This window comes from Hemiscyllium ocellatum, chromosome 5 (genome assembly GCF_020745735.1).
Source record: "Hemiscyllium ocellatum isolate sHemOce1 chromosome 5, sHemOce1.pat.X.cur, whole genome shotgun sequence".
NCBI lineage: Eukaryota > Metazoa > Chordata > Chondrichthyes > Orectolobiformes > Hemiscylliidae > Hemiscyllium > Hemiscyllium ocellatum.
This window is the reverse complement of record NC_083405.1, coordinates 86771134-86785751: the sequence shown is the minus strand read 5'-3', so window position 1 is coordinate 86785751 and position 14618 is coordinate 86771134. Positions and strand designations below refer to the sequence as shown.

General features: G+C 43.2%; 1 protein-coding gene across 2 annotated transcripts in view; it reads right to left on the bottom strand.

The window, feature by feature from the left end:
* The window catches only part of fam171a1 (family with sequence similarity 171 member A1), a 194931-nt gene extending 182349 nt beyond the window's left edge, over window positions 1-12582 (bottom strand). Inside the window, exon 1 of one of the 2 annotated variants that reach the window (XM_060824942.1) lies at window positions 12303-12582. In XM_060824942.1, coding sequence (XP_060680925.1) covers window positions 12303-12405 — 103 coding nt within the window. In that variant the 5' untranslated portion in view covers window positions 12406-12582. The remainder of the gene's footprint in view (window positions 1-12302) is intronic. The other variant, XM_060824944.1, reaches the window with a different exon arrangement.
* Window positions 12583-14618: the final 2036 nt, after the last annotated feature.

Sequence of the window (14618 nt, the reverse complement as noted above, 5' to 3'; positions counted from 1 at the left end):
CATCCAGGACCTCATCACCTCAGGGGATCTCCCATCCACCGCCTCCAACCTCATAGTCCCACAACCCCGCACCGCCCGTTTCTACCTCCTGCCCAAAATCCACAAACCTGCCTGCCCCGGCCGACCCATTGTCTCAGCCTGCTCCTGCCCCACCGAACTCATCTCCCAATACCTCGACACGGTCCTGTCCCCTTTAGTCCCAGAACTCCCCACCTACGTTCGGGACACCACCCACGCCCTCCACCTCCTCCAGGATTTTCGCTTCCCCGGTCCCCAACGCCTTATTTTCACTATGGACATCCAGTCCCTGTACACCTCCATCCCCCATCACGAAGGACTCAAAGCCCTCCGCTTCTTCCTTTCCCGCCGCACCAACCAGTACCCTTCCACTGACACCCTCCTTCGACTGACTGAACTGGTCCTCACCCTGAATAACTTCTCTTTTCAATCCTCCCACTTCCTCCAAACTAAAGGAGTTGCCATGGGCACCCGCATGGGCCCCAGCTATGCCTGCCTCTTCGTAGGATATGTGGAACAGTCCATCTTCCGCAACTACACTGGCACCACCCTCCACCTTTTCCTCCGCTACATCGATGACTGTATCGGCGCTGCCTCGTGCTCCCACGAGGAGGTTGAATAGTTCATCAACTTTACTAACACCTTCCATCCCGACCTGAAATTCACCTGGACTGTCTCAGACTCCTCCCTCCCCTTCCTAGACCTTTCCATTTCTATCTTGGGCGACCGACTCAACACAGACATCTATTATAAACCGACTGACTCCCACAGCTACCTGGACTACACCTCCTCCCACCCTGCCCCCTGTAAAAACGCCATCCCATATTCCCAATTCCTTCGTCTCCGCCGCATCTGCTCCCAGGAGGACCAATTCCAACACCGCACAGCCCAGATGGCCTCCTTCTTCAAGGACCGCAGATTCCCCCCAGACGTGATCGACGATGCCCTCCACCGCATCTCCTCCACTTCTCGCTCCTCCGCCCTTGAGCCCCGCTCCTCCAACCGCCACCAAGACAGAACCCCACTGGTTCTCACCTACCACCCCACCAACCTGCGCATACAACGTATTATCCGCCGCCATTTCCGCCACCTCCAAACGGACCCCACCACCAAGGATATATTTCCCTCCCCTCCCCTATCAGCGTTCCGCAAGGACCACTCCCTTCGTGACTCCCTTGTCAGATCCACACCCCCCACCAACCCAACCTCCACCCCCGGCACCTTCCCCTGCAACCGCAGGAAATGTAAAACTTGCGCCCACACCTCCACACTCACTTCCCTCCAAGGCCCCAAGGGATCCTTCCATATCCGCCACAAGTTCACCTGTACCTCCACACACATCATCTATTGCATCCGCTGCACCCGATGTGGCCTCCTCTATATTGGTGAGACAGGCCGCTTACTTGCGGAACGCTTCAGAGAACACCTCTGGGCCGCCCGAACCAACCAACCCAATCACCCCGTGGCTCAACACTTTAACTCCCCCTCCCACTCCACCGAGGACATGCAGGTCCTTGGACTCCTCCACCGGCAGAACACAACTACACGACGGCTGGAGGAGGAGCGCCTCATCTTCCGCCTGGGAACCCTCCAACCACAAGGTATGAATTCAGATTTCTCCAGCTTCCTCATTTCCCCTCCCCCACCTTGTCTCAGTCGGTTCCCTCAACTCAGCACCGCCCTCCTAACCTGCAATCCTCTTCCTGACCTCTCCGCCCCCACCCCACTCCGGCCTATCACCCTCACCTTGACCTCCTTCCACCTATCCCACCTCCATCGCCCCTCCCCCTAGTCCCTCCTCCCTACCTTTTATCTCAGCCTGCTTGGCTCTCTCTCTTATTCCTGATGAAGGGCTTATGCTCGAAACGTCGAATTCTCTATTCCTGAGATGCTGCCTAACCTGCTGTGCTTTGACCAGCAACACATTTGCAGCTGTGATCTCCAGCATCTGCAGACCTCATTTTTTACTTTCAGTAGCAATTGTAACACAAATATCATAGACTAAGACCAATCAGCTGATTAATCTATTCCAGTTGCATTGATTGAGGGATATGTATCAGCCAGGATCCTACAAGACCTCTCTTACTCTTCTTTGAAAACTGCCATGACATCATTTAGGTCTACTTGAGAGACTAGATGAGGTTTTACTTCAACTCAGTTGAAAAACAATTTCTGTAACGCCAAACTCCCTCAGCATTACACTGAAGTGCCTAGATAATGTACTCTGGTCTCTGGAGTAAGATTTGAACACACAACCTTCTCAGTCAAGAGCAAAAATGCTACTAGAAGAGTTGAGTGCATTCTCATGAGAATATTTTTCCCAACTGACGTCATAATTAAAACAAATATAAATACGTGAAATTCATTGAGAAGGCTAAAGCATGAATAATAGAGAAATATCACATTGGAAACATTTTAAGAATTACTTGGGTGTTTGAAAATGGGCAAAATTAAATTCAATGCTGCACGTTTAAAGCTCAATATATAAACTACAGGAATAATACTTCTTATCTCTCTGAGATACTCTACAACTCTTTAGTCTAAATAATATTACCAATATCTTATTTTCAAACCCACTTCAACTCGCATCTGATACCAAGCTTCTAAAACCTATTTTCAAAATTATTTTAATATTTCAGGTAATTATTTAATGGATTATATATTGCACAATTCCATTCCAATCCTCATCACTTTTATATAATATATATTAAAACTCTGTGCATTTCTCTATTGCTTCCCCCCTCAAATTTCAATTGCTTTCTGATTCTGACAATACACTTTGTCAATTGCAAAGGAAGACCCAACCTGAAAAATTGACATGTTTATTCTCTTTACACAGCCTGACACATTTGCTATATGTTTCTAGTTATTCTTAACATTTACTTTCACTTCACTCTCAGTGAAGCAGTTGTATAGAAATATAGCTTTTATCAAGAAAGCATGATAGGGCTCCTTTTCAGAGATAAAAACAGTAGCTGAAGGTCAGGGTGACGATGCCACTTATGCCAGCACACTCGTTGTCCTGGTTCTATCTCTTGTTTAACCAAGGCTGACTTCTCTCATTTACTGCTCCCATCACTAATTTTTCACAGGCTTTCAAGGACCAAATTTTCCCATCATTCCCATGTAATGGGGTGAAATGAGTATTGGAAGTAAATGGGAAAGGAAAAACAGGTAGAACTGTAATAAAGTTGTATATTATCATTTCAGAATTTGGATGTTAAAGTAAAGGTAGAACAGGTAAGTGAACGTATCTTTTTGAGAGAGGTCAGAAAGTCATTTGAAACAGTGAACTAAATAAATTATTTCCAATAAAGCATGTGTTTTAAGCAAAGTAGAGAGTAGGTTGGCTGTGGATTTAACTGTTAAGTGTTAGAAAGATGGATTTTTACAACATACACAGAAAATAGACCATGAACCAATCGAGGTTTGGCTTCAGACCAGAAGAATCAGCTTCCAGCACACAGAAAGTTTCATCCTATCAAAAGGTCAGTCTTTTAGAATTATCAAAGTCTCCAGACTGAGAGATTTTATGAAGCTCTCAGGCTTTAAGAATCAAGAAGAAAATTAGGTCTCCACAACAGAAAAGAGGTTTAGGCCTCCAGAACTGAAAATAAGTCTCTAGATCATCAATACCAAAGTTAGAAATAGAATGTTAGTGCATTAGTAATGAAACATGGAGTAGGCCATTTGACTTCTCAAGCTTGCTCGGCATTCACTATGATCATGACTGATCAATAAGCTCCATATCCTAATCACATCCTCGCCCAATATCCCTTGATCCCTTTAACTATAAGAACTTTATCTCCTTCTTGAAAACACAATATTTTGGCCTCACTCAATTTCTGTCATGGTGAATTCTATAGATTAGCCACTATCTGGTTGAAGAAATTTCTTCGCCTCTTAATCTTTAAATCGCCCCTTATCCTTAAACTGATTCCTAGTCATGGACTATCCACCTTCAGGAACGTGATTCCTGCATCTAACCTGTCTACTCCTGTTAGAATTTTATAGATTTCAATGATATTGCCTTTATTCTTCTAAACTCCAGCAAATACAATCCTAACTGACTTAATCTCTCCTCATACTGGAGTCCTGCCATCCAAGGAATCAATTTTGTAAACCTTTGCTGCACTCCCTCTATAGTAAGAACATTTTTCCTCAGATAAGGAGACAAAACTGCACTAATGGATTGGAATACAGGAGTATTGAAGTCTTGTTTCAATTTTATATTATGTGGTTGGATCATAACAGGAATATAGTGTGCAGTTTTACTCTCCTTGACTCAAGAAAGCCATCATTGCCATAGAGAAAGTGCAACAAAAGTTCACTAGACTTGTTCTGATCTATGAAGTGCGATCGAGCAAGTTTAATCTTTACTCACTCCAGGAATGAGGGGGGAAATCTTATTGAAACCTGCAAAACACTTAAAAGGCAAACAGCGTAGATGCAGGTAAGACGCATTCCCTGACTTGGGAGTCTAGAACCAGGAAACACAATTTAAAAATAAGGGGGATGCCATTTAGAAACAATTTCATTCAGAGGATGATGAATGTTTGAAATTCTCCACCACAGAGGTCTGTACTATCTCAGTCTTTGAGTATGTTTATAGTAGAGGTTGAAATTTTTTTGATTATTAATGGCATAAAGGGTTATGGGAGTAGCGTAGGTAAAAATGCATTGAAATGTTTGAGCAATTATGATCATATTAAGTCATGAAGCTGGCTCGATGGGTTGAAAGACCTAATCCTCATCATATGTTCCCATAGCTATTACTTATTTCGATTTTGTGCAAAAAAACTTGTATTCTTTTGTTAAAAGAACATTGGCAGCCTTGTTTGACTACATCCAGTGACTAACCACCAAAAGACATAAAAGCAGACTACATTCAGCCCAACGAATCTATGTCACCATTGAATTAGATCTTTGCTAATATGATAATCCTCAACACCATTTTTTTTACATTACCCTCACAACCCATATTTCCCTTACTGATTAAAAATCTGCCTCAATCTTGAATCTAGCCTCTCCAGCCTCCTGTATTGAAGGGTTCTGAAGACTGACTGTCCTTTGAGAGATAAAAAGTGTGGTGCTGGAAAAGCACAGCAGGTCAGCCAGCATCCGAGATACCTCATAACTGGTAAGCAATAACTGCAAAGTTGGAAGATCATGCTAAAACAGTAAATTACGTTAGCCAGACCACAGCTGGAATACTTTGAACAGATTTTTGTCCCCTTAGCTAAGGAAAGATATATCGGCTTTGAAGGCAGGCTAGAGAAGGTACACTAGGTTGAGCCCAAGTTTGGAAGGTTCATCTTATGAGGAGAGGTTACCTTGGTTGGACTTGTACTCATGGGAGTTTAGAAGAATCAGAAGAGATCTTACTGAGAAATATAAGATTCTTATGGGGCTTGATAGGGTAGATGAGAAATGTTTGTTTCCTCTTATAGAAAAGTCTAGGAACAGAGAGCATAATCTCAGAACAAGGGGCTGTTCATTTACGACATTGATAAGATGAAATTTCTTCTCTCAGAAGGGAGTCAAGCTGTGGAATCTTTCACTGCAGAGGACTATAGAGGCTTGATCATGATATATATTCAAGGTTGAGACAGCAATTTTTAATTAGTAAGGGAATCAAGGGTTATGAGGATAAGGCAAGAAAATGGACTTGAGGATTATCAGATCAGCCATGAACTCATTGAATGATAGAACAGACTCTGGGCCAAGGCCTACTCCTGCTTCTATGAGTTATGGCCCTATGCAAAAATCAAACTTATGATAATCAAGTCAGCTTTTACTCCCGAAAGGAAAAAAAATCATACTCATTATTACCATCAGTTGGGATCATAACAGAGTGTAAAATGGCCTTCTGATTTACCATCATACATGTTATGCTATTGCCTGAAGAGAATTGCACCAGTAATTTATTTTCTACCACAAAAACATAGCTTGTACATAGACACTAACATACAGAGATTCTTGTAGCATGATGGATATTTTCTTAAAAGTAAGCCATTTCAAAATAGAATCATACTGCTTGGGTATTTCAAGGTGACCTCATTACATCTCAAAGAGATAAAAGGATTTGTGAAATGACCCAGTCAGAGACATAGATTCTGACTGACAATTTTCTACATGCCATCTTTATCTACTCAGCTGCACTGAATTGGAAGTGGGTCTTCAACATTTTATTCATTCACCACTGAATGAAAAGGAAATGCACTATGTTCTACAGTCAACCAGGGATATTTGAACACACTTTGGAACCAAAAACTTGTTTTTCCACTATTTTGAATTTTCCCTCAAGAGAGTTATGCTTGCCAATACACAATCCAAGTTTTCTACAACTGGTGTGCACCAAAGCACATTGTCTCATCGATGACGATAATGTGAATCACTAATCATTATCCGTATTTCCATTAGTTTGCTAGGTTACTCTATTTTCCAGTGGTGCCCTCCTCCCAGAGCATGCAATGGGAAAGGGGACATTTATTGTGTTTACAGACTTTAGGTTTATGCCCAGAGGCCTCAGTTTACTCCAGATTAGACTACTGATCCTCACACCAGATGCAGCAACTATCATGTGCTTTGAAGTGGAAGGCAAATGATATTTCAGCTTTCATCGCATGAGGATTTGAATTCAAAGTATTGCCTTACATCAAATATATAAGGGTTTTGTAAGACCAAAGCCTAGAGTATTGTGTGCAGTACTGGTCTCCAGTAAGACAGGATAAACTTGCCAAAGAGGAAGGCAGCAAAAGTTCACTAGGCTGACACCAGAGATCAGCAGGACTGCCATATGAGGAGGGATTGTTTCAACTAGGCCTGTAATCATTAGAGTTTAGAAGAATGAATGAGGAGATCTGATGAAATATATAACAGGGCTACACAGACAATAGACAGAGAGGATGTTCCCCGGGTTGGGAGTCTAAAGCCAGGGGCCACAGCCTCAGGATACAGAGGAGGTCATTTATGACTGAGATGAGGAAACATCTTTTAACTCATGATTTGGAGATGCCAGTGTTAGACTGGGGTGTACAAAGTTAAAAAAATCACACAACACCAGGTTATAGTCCAACAGGTTTTTTTGGAAGCACTAGCTTTTTGACCACTGCTCCTTCATCAGGTGGGTTTGGAGTATAAGATCATACAACACAGAATTTATAGCAAAGGTTTAGTGTGATGTAACTGAAATTATATATTGACAAAGTCCTGGATTGTTTGTTAAGTCTCTCATCCTTTAGAATAAACATGTTGGTTTCAGTTCTTTCATATGTAAATCACAGAACTTTTTTAAAGTTACATTCTCAAGTGAACTTTAACAATTGGTGTCATGTCAGTTTAACTCAGATAGCAGTCACTGGACCGCTGGAAAATGAGGCAGGTAAGTAGTAATGAGGAACAGAGGAATGGTGGAGGTACTGGAAAAGTACATTGCATCAATCTTCACGGTGGAAGACACCAGCAGCACATCAGAACTTCCAGAGGATCAGGAGCAGAGGTAATTGCAGAGCCCATCTCAAAGAAAAAGGTACTGAGAAAGCTGGAAGGTGCGAAGGTGGCTAAATCAGCCAGACCAGGTAGGATTATTAGGATATAGAGTCATAGAGACGTACAGCACAGAAACAGACCCTTCGGTCCATGCTGACCAGATATCTTATCCCAATCTAGTCCCATTTGCCAGCACCAGGCCCATATCCCTCCAAACCTTTCTTATTCATATACCCATCCAAATACCTCTTAAATGCTGCAATTGTACCAGCCTCCACCACTTCCTCTGGCAGCTCATTCCATACACGTACCACCCTTGGTGTGAAAAACTTTCCCCTGAGGTCTCTTTTATATCTTTCCCCTCTCACCCTAAACCTATGCCCTCTAGTTCTGGACTCCTCCCCAACCCCAAGGAAAAGACTTTGTCTATTTATCCTATCCATGCCCCTCATAATTTTGTAAACCTCTATAAGGTCACCCCTCAGCCTCCGAGGCTCCAGGGAAAACAGCCCCAGCCTGTTCAGCCTCTCCCTATAGCTCAAATCCTTCAACACTGACAACATCCTTGTAAATCTTTTCTGAACACTTTCAAGTTTCACAAAATCTTTCCGATAGGAAGGAGACCAGAATTGCACACAATATTCCAACAGTGGCCTAACCAATGTCCTGTGCAGCCGCAACATGACCTCCCAACTCCTGTACTCAATACTCTGACTAATAAAGGAAAGTATACCAAATGCCTTCTTCACTATTCTATCTACCTGCAACTCCACTTTCAAGGAGCTATGAACCTGCACTCCAAGGTCTCTTTGTTCAGCAACACTCCCTAGGACCTTACCATTAAGTGTATAAGTCCTGCTAAGATTTGCTTTCCCAAAATGCAGCACCTCGCATTTATCTGAATTAAACTCCATCTGCTACTTCTCATCCCATTGGCCCACCTGGTCAAGATCCTGTTGTAAACTGATAAGATTGTACAGACACTGGTACTGATCTTTCAGGAATCACTGGAGTCAGGGTGGGTCCCAGTGAACTGTATAATGGCTAATGCAAACATCTCTTTAAGAATGGAGTGAGACAGAAAACTGCAAACTATAGGCTGGTTAGCCTGACCTCGGTTGTTGTTAAGACGTTAGAGTCCATTATTAAGGATGAGACTGTGGAATACTTGGATGTACATGGTAAAATGGGCCTGAGTCAGCACGGCTTCATCAAGGGTACATCATGCCTAATAAATCTGTTAGACATCTTTGACGAAAAAACGAGCAAGTCAGACAAAGGAGAGCCAATGGACAAGACTCTATTTGGATTTCCAGAAGGCCTTTGACAAGATGCCACACTGTAATCTGCTAAAGAAGATGAGAGCCCATGGTGTCACAGGTAAAGCAGTAGCATGGATAAAGGATTAGCTGACTGGCAGAAGGCAGAGAGTGGTTATAAAGGGGTCTCTTTCTGGATGGCGGTTAGTGACTACTGGAATTATACAGTGCTATCTGTTGGGACCACAGCTTTATATATCGTTATACATTGATGATCTGGATGAAGGAACTGAGGCCATTGTTTCTAAGTTTGCAGATGATTCAAAGATAGGTGGAGGGATAGGTAATATTAAGGAGGGAGGATGGCTGCAGAAGGACGTGCATAGGCCAGGAGAGTGGGTAAAGAAGTGGCAGATGGAATCCAAAATGGGAAATTGTGAGGTAATGCACTTAGGGGCATAGACTACTTTCAAAATGGGGAAAGGCCTCAGAAAACTGAAGCACAAAGGGATTTACCCTAAAGCAGGATTCTCTTAAGATGAACATGCAGGTTCAGTTGGCAGCTAGGAAGGCAAATGCAAATTTAGTATTTTGAAAGGGTTAGAATACAAGAGCTGGAGTGTACTGATAAGACTGTATAAGGCTCTGGTCAGACTGCATTGGGAATATCATGAGCAGTTTTGACCTTATATCTACAAAAGGATGTGCTGGCACTGGAGGGGATCTAGAGGAGGGTCACAAGAATGTTCCCAGGGATAAAGGGCTTGTCATATCAGCAGCAGTTCAGGATTATAGTTCTGTACACATGGAATCTTGAAGAATGAGGGAGGAATTCATTGAATTCTTACAGAATACTGACAAACCTAGTTAGAGTGGATGTGGAGAAGATATTGTCACTAGTAAGTGAGACTAGGACCTGAAGGCACAGCCTTAGAGTGAAGGGATGACTGGATGTAGGTTTGCTCGCTGAGCTGGAAGGTTCATTTTCAGATGTTTTGCCACCATACTAGGTAACATCTTCAGGGAGTCTCTGGAAGAAGCAGTTTGGTGTTTCCTGCTTTCTATTTATATGTTTGGGTTTCCTTGGGTTGGTGATGTCATTTCCTATGGTGATGTCATTTCCTGTTCTTTGGGATGACTCTTTAGAACTGAGATGAGGAGGAATTTCTTCAGCATGGGCATGATGAATCTGTGGAACTCACAGTCGCAGAAAACTGTGGAGGCCAAGTCTTCAACTGTATTTAAGACATGGATAGATGGGTCCTTGATTAGCAAGGGAATCAAATGTTATACAGCAGGAGAATTGGGTTCAGAAACATATCAACCGTGATCAAATGGCAGAACAAACTCAATGGGCTGAATGGCCTAATTCTGCTGCATCTTATGGTCAATCCATGGAATTCACTACATAGAAAGATGTGGGGATCAAGTCACTGAACATATTTCAAGAAGGAGATTGATTTTTTAAGAGATATTAAAGCATCAAGAGCTATGGAAGAAAAGTAGGAATATGGTCTTGAGATTCAGGATCAGCTTCGATCATACTGAATGATGGCAAATTAGGCTCGATGCACCGAATGGCCTACTCCTGTTCCTAGTTTCAATGTTCCTCCTGCTTGGACACAATATTCTCTCCACCAACCAACCATGGCTACTACTGGTTGGAACAGGAGTCACTGCTACCATTAACTAAGCTAATTTCAACAATATTTTCCCACTTTACATCCTTCAAGAACTATACCATTGAGTTGCCATGACATTCCAGTGTCACGGCAGGTTAAGCATTATCTGACTTCGCCACATACCACTGTGTTTTCAACACAATGTCATATCAGTCCCTTTACCATACCATTACTGACAGTACCATCAGTTGTTCGAGGAGGCCTGCTGCCTTCTCAGCATTAACTATGGCTTGGCAATATAAATAAAAACAATATGGACAATAAGAAATTTCCTACCTCTCAAGAACAAATTTAAAAAAATCTCCATTCCATCATGAAGGTGAAATTATTAGGCAGCTCTTGCAGTTTTGCCCCAATTGTTTGCCATTTATAGAGTCATTGAGTCTTACAGCATGGAAATGGACTCTTTGTTCAAACTTGTCAGTGCTGACCAGACATTGTAATCTGACCTAGTCCCATTTACCCATTTCCCTCTGAACCCTTCTAAGTCATTTACCCATCCATTGTGTGGGGAATTAATGCTCAACACATCAATAAATGTTACTTCCTATATGTTTACTCAAGATCGGTCACAGTTCATTTTTCTCTTTAGGGAGATATAAATATTTGATTTTTTTTATCCCATTATACATGACCTAGATATGTCACCCTGACTACCATGGCTTTACACACAAGAAATTCAACATCTTTGAGATGATACCCATCTGCACATCGTGCTACTGCAAACTCATTTACAATAATTAACTTCACTCGGAGTGTTAAGGGAAATGGCCAAAATGGATATTACATTGTAATTTGCTGTATCACTATTAAATTGTTACCGTGGAAGAAATGTAATGCAGAATTAACCAACTGTGGCATCACTCATCTTCTCAATTCACATTCGCAAACATTCAGAATTGATGCCAATACTAAATTCTGAAGAATAGATTTGCAGAAGGCTTCATAGGGATTCAATTTTACTAGTATTCATCACGAAACAGGCAAACCAAGCCACCTAGGCCTTAAATATCTCTTTAAAAATGCATTGTATTTTTCAGCCCCTCGCTTCTGTATGGATAAAATAGCCTGGACGTCCCAAATATATGAATTCTTTAGCTTGAACCAATCCGATTGATATATTCCATGCTCCTGCATTTTTCTCCCCGACATTGCATGTGTGGATGAATCCACGTCGCATGTGTGACTGTGGTTGGATTTTGATGAGATCGTTATCAAAACAAAAGCTCTACAGCAATATGTCAGAAATAAAACGATCATTTGCTACATCGGTCTACGGCTGCTTCGCGTTTCCACATAAACGCGTTAGAAGATCGCGTTTAACAATTCCGCTGGAGATGAGGATTTAAAAGTGAGGCTCAGGAAACGCGTCCAGCTTCGATAGCAACTGGGAATAACCAGGGAAATGAACAACATTGTCAATTTGGATTCTCTCAAACATTATTCAGTGTTCGATCTCTTAATAAAAATAACATCAAAACACCCATTGAAAGAAATCAATGATGTGATTTTTCTTTAAAAAATTAACAAACGAGGTGAAATAGATTGTGGCCAATGAGTGACCTCTCGGCTGCACCATTCTACAATTTTGTGCCGCAACTTGTAATTTTTAAAAAAAATCATATTTTCACGGCGGGTGGGGGTAAACAGCTAATTCCGAACCCTTTTGAAAATGTAACGATTGCTAAGAAGCCCCTAAAAAAGCAGAGGGTAAACGATGCTTATTGTTCCCATCTCCTGCTCTCAGGGCTCTTTTTTTGTTTTTAAAAAATGACAGAAAAAAGATTGCCCAAACCCACTGGGGGGAATAAAAACACAAGGCAGTTCTTTCCCTCTCCGTGCCACCGCTTACCTTGTGCACGCTGATCGCGTAAGGTTTTAGTGACCGCTTTCCACACATTACAGCCCAGTAAGCAGAGTAGGAGAGCGGCGGACCGGGAGAACTGGCTCATCATTTACTGAATCGCTCAGAGAAAGGAGACGGACGCCAGCACCAGTCCCACCAAGAGGCCGTCCATATTCAACGTTGTCCCGCCGCTGCTGCTGCTGCTGCTGCTACCCCGCGCTCTGCATCTCCAGCTGCACCCTGCACTCAGCTCCAGCCTCAGCTCGATTCAAAACCAGCCTCCCCTCAGCGTTTTAACCCTCTCCCAGCCAACCCCTCCGCCTTCCTCAAGAGCACCCGAGAGGCGCGGTCAGGCGCTGCGACTTGTACTGTGGCGCCATCCGCCGCCCACCACCCACTCTGCACTTTCTCAGCACAAGACATGGGCACACTCTGACCCCAGCTCCTTCATCCTCAGTGGTGCCACCACTGCCGGGGGGGGGGGGGGGGGGGGAACCTGTCTGTTATCAGGGCATCGTATAGGAGACCACTTGGCCCATACTGCCTTTGAAGGACAGTTAATCTTGCACGTAGAAAGGTGGAGGGTCAGCCTTTGAGTCCATTTCAGGCAGAAAACGATAGATTTGTTATTAGCAGTGGCGTAGAGTGTTATGGGATTGGAGTAAAAGGGCTTAAAGTGTTTGACCTACTCCTGTTTCCAAATTCTTGAAGTAACTCCACCAGAGGCCAATGTGCTGTCACCCTTTATTTACAGGTGGAGAGCCATTGATGCTGATTCAGCTCTCTGCTCCCAGACTGAACAGGATGTCTGATGCTCCTGTTATTTGTCAGTCAGGATGATCTTGGTAGAGTTCAGTTAGTATCTGGCAGCACCCTTTGCTCGGGACCTTCATTTATGCTCCCCATAATAACGTTATCGTCTACTCTGATCCGGTCTCTCCGGGTCCAAAAAGGTTTTCGTTCTGGTTGTGACAGCCCTTTGGTTTCCTCCATCACCACCAGCTGTTTCAATTTTGTCAGGCCCAGATCGTCCTGCATCCAAAACCTGATGCTAGATTACTAACGGTGTGGTAACAGGCTCTTTGGCCCAACAAGTCCACACTAACCCTCTGAAGAATAACCCACCCAGACCCATTTCCCTCTGACTAATAGACCTAACACAATGAGAAATTTAATATGGCCAGTTCACCTGACCTGCACTCCTTTGGAGGAAACCCATATGGACACGGGACGACCATGCAAACTCCACACAGAGAGTCGCCTGAGGCTGGAATTTAACCCAAGTCCCTGGCGCTGTGAGGCAGCAGTGCTCACCACTGGGTCACTGTGCTGCCCCAAAATAATTAAATACAGCATACCTCAAACAAGCTGCTGCATAACAATTATCCACGCAAGTGGCAGTGGTGGGATTGTCAGCTGTGACAGAAAGTGTATCCAGAAAGTTTCCTGAAGAAGGGCTTATGCCCGAAACATTGATTCTCCTGCTCCTTTGATGCTGCCTGACATGCTGCGCTTTTCCAGCAACACATTTTTAAGCTCTGATCTCCAGCATCTGCAGTCCTCACTTTCTCCCAGAAAATTTAATATCAATACAGACCCTTCCAATGGCAGTATATCTGCCAGCAGGGGGTGGCTCAATACATCTGCATTGGTCCAAAATGGTTTTGGTTTTGGTTGTGACAGCCCTATGACTTCCCCCATCACCACCAGTTGGTGTTCCAACTTGTAATTTTTATGCATTTCGTATTAGAGCCCACTGCTGAATTTGGCCTGAAACTACAGGCGGCCTTGCTTTGTCCTCTTTAGGTAAACCTAGCAAGGGTTTGTGGTCTATTATTATTACAAATATATGTCCGTAAAAAGTATTAGTAGAACTTCCTGACTTCTAATATGACCACCAAACCTTCCCTCTATATCCTTCAACTCTGCATTAGTTGAAGTCCTGGATGCGTACACTATTTGGTGTTCCTCTCCAGTGGGCCATCTACATGCTAATACCACCCCAATGCCTTATAGAGAAGCATCGCATTTCAATACCAAATCTCATTTGGTATCATATCATGCCAATGCCTTACAAGATGACAGCTGCTTCTTCCCTTCCAAGAAAGCTATGGCTTGGCTATGCAACCATTTTCAAGGCTGACCCTTTTTTAAGAGTTGATGCAATGTGCCAGGAGGAGCACTAGGTTACGTTTGAATGTTCTGAAATAAATCACCAGCTCAAAGAGAGATCTAAGCTTTGGTGCAAATATGAAAGGTGGGGCACCTTTGATTGCCCTCACTTTATCTTCCAATAAATGTAACCCAGTCTAGTTGACTCTG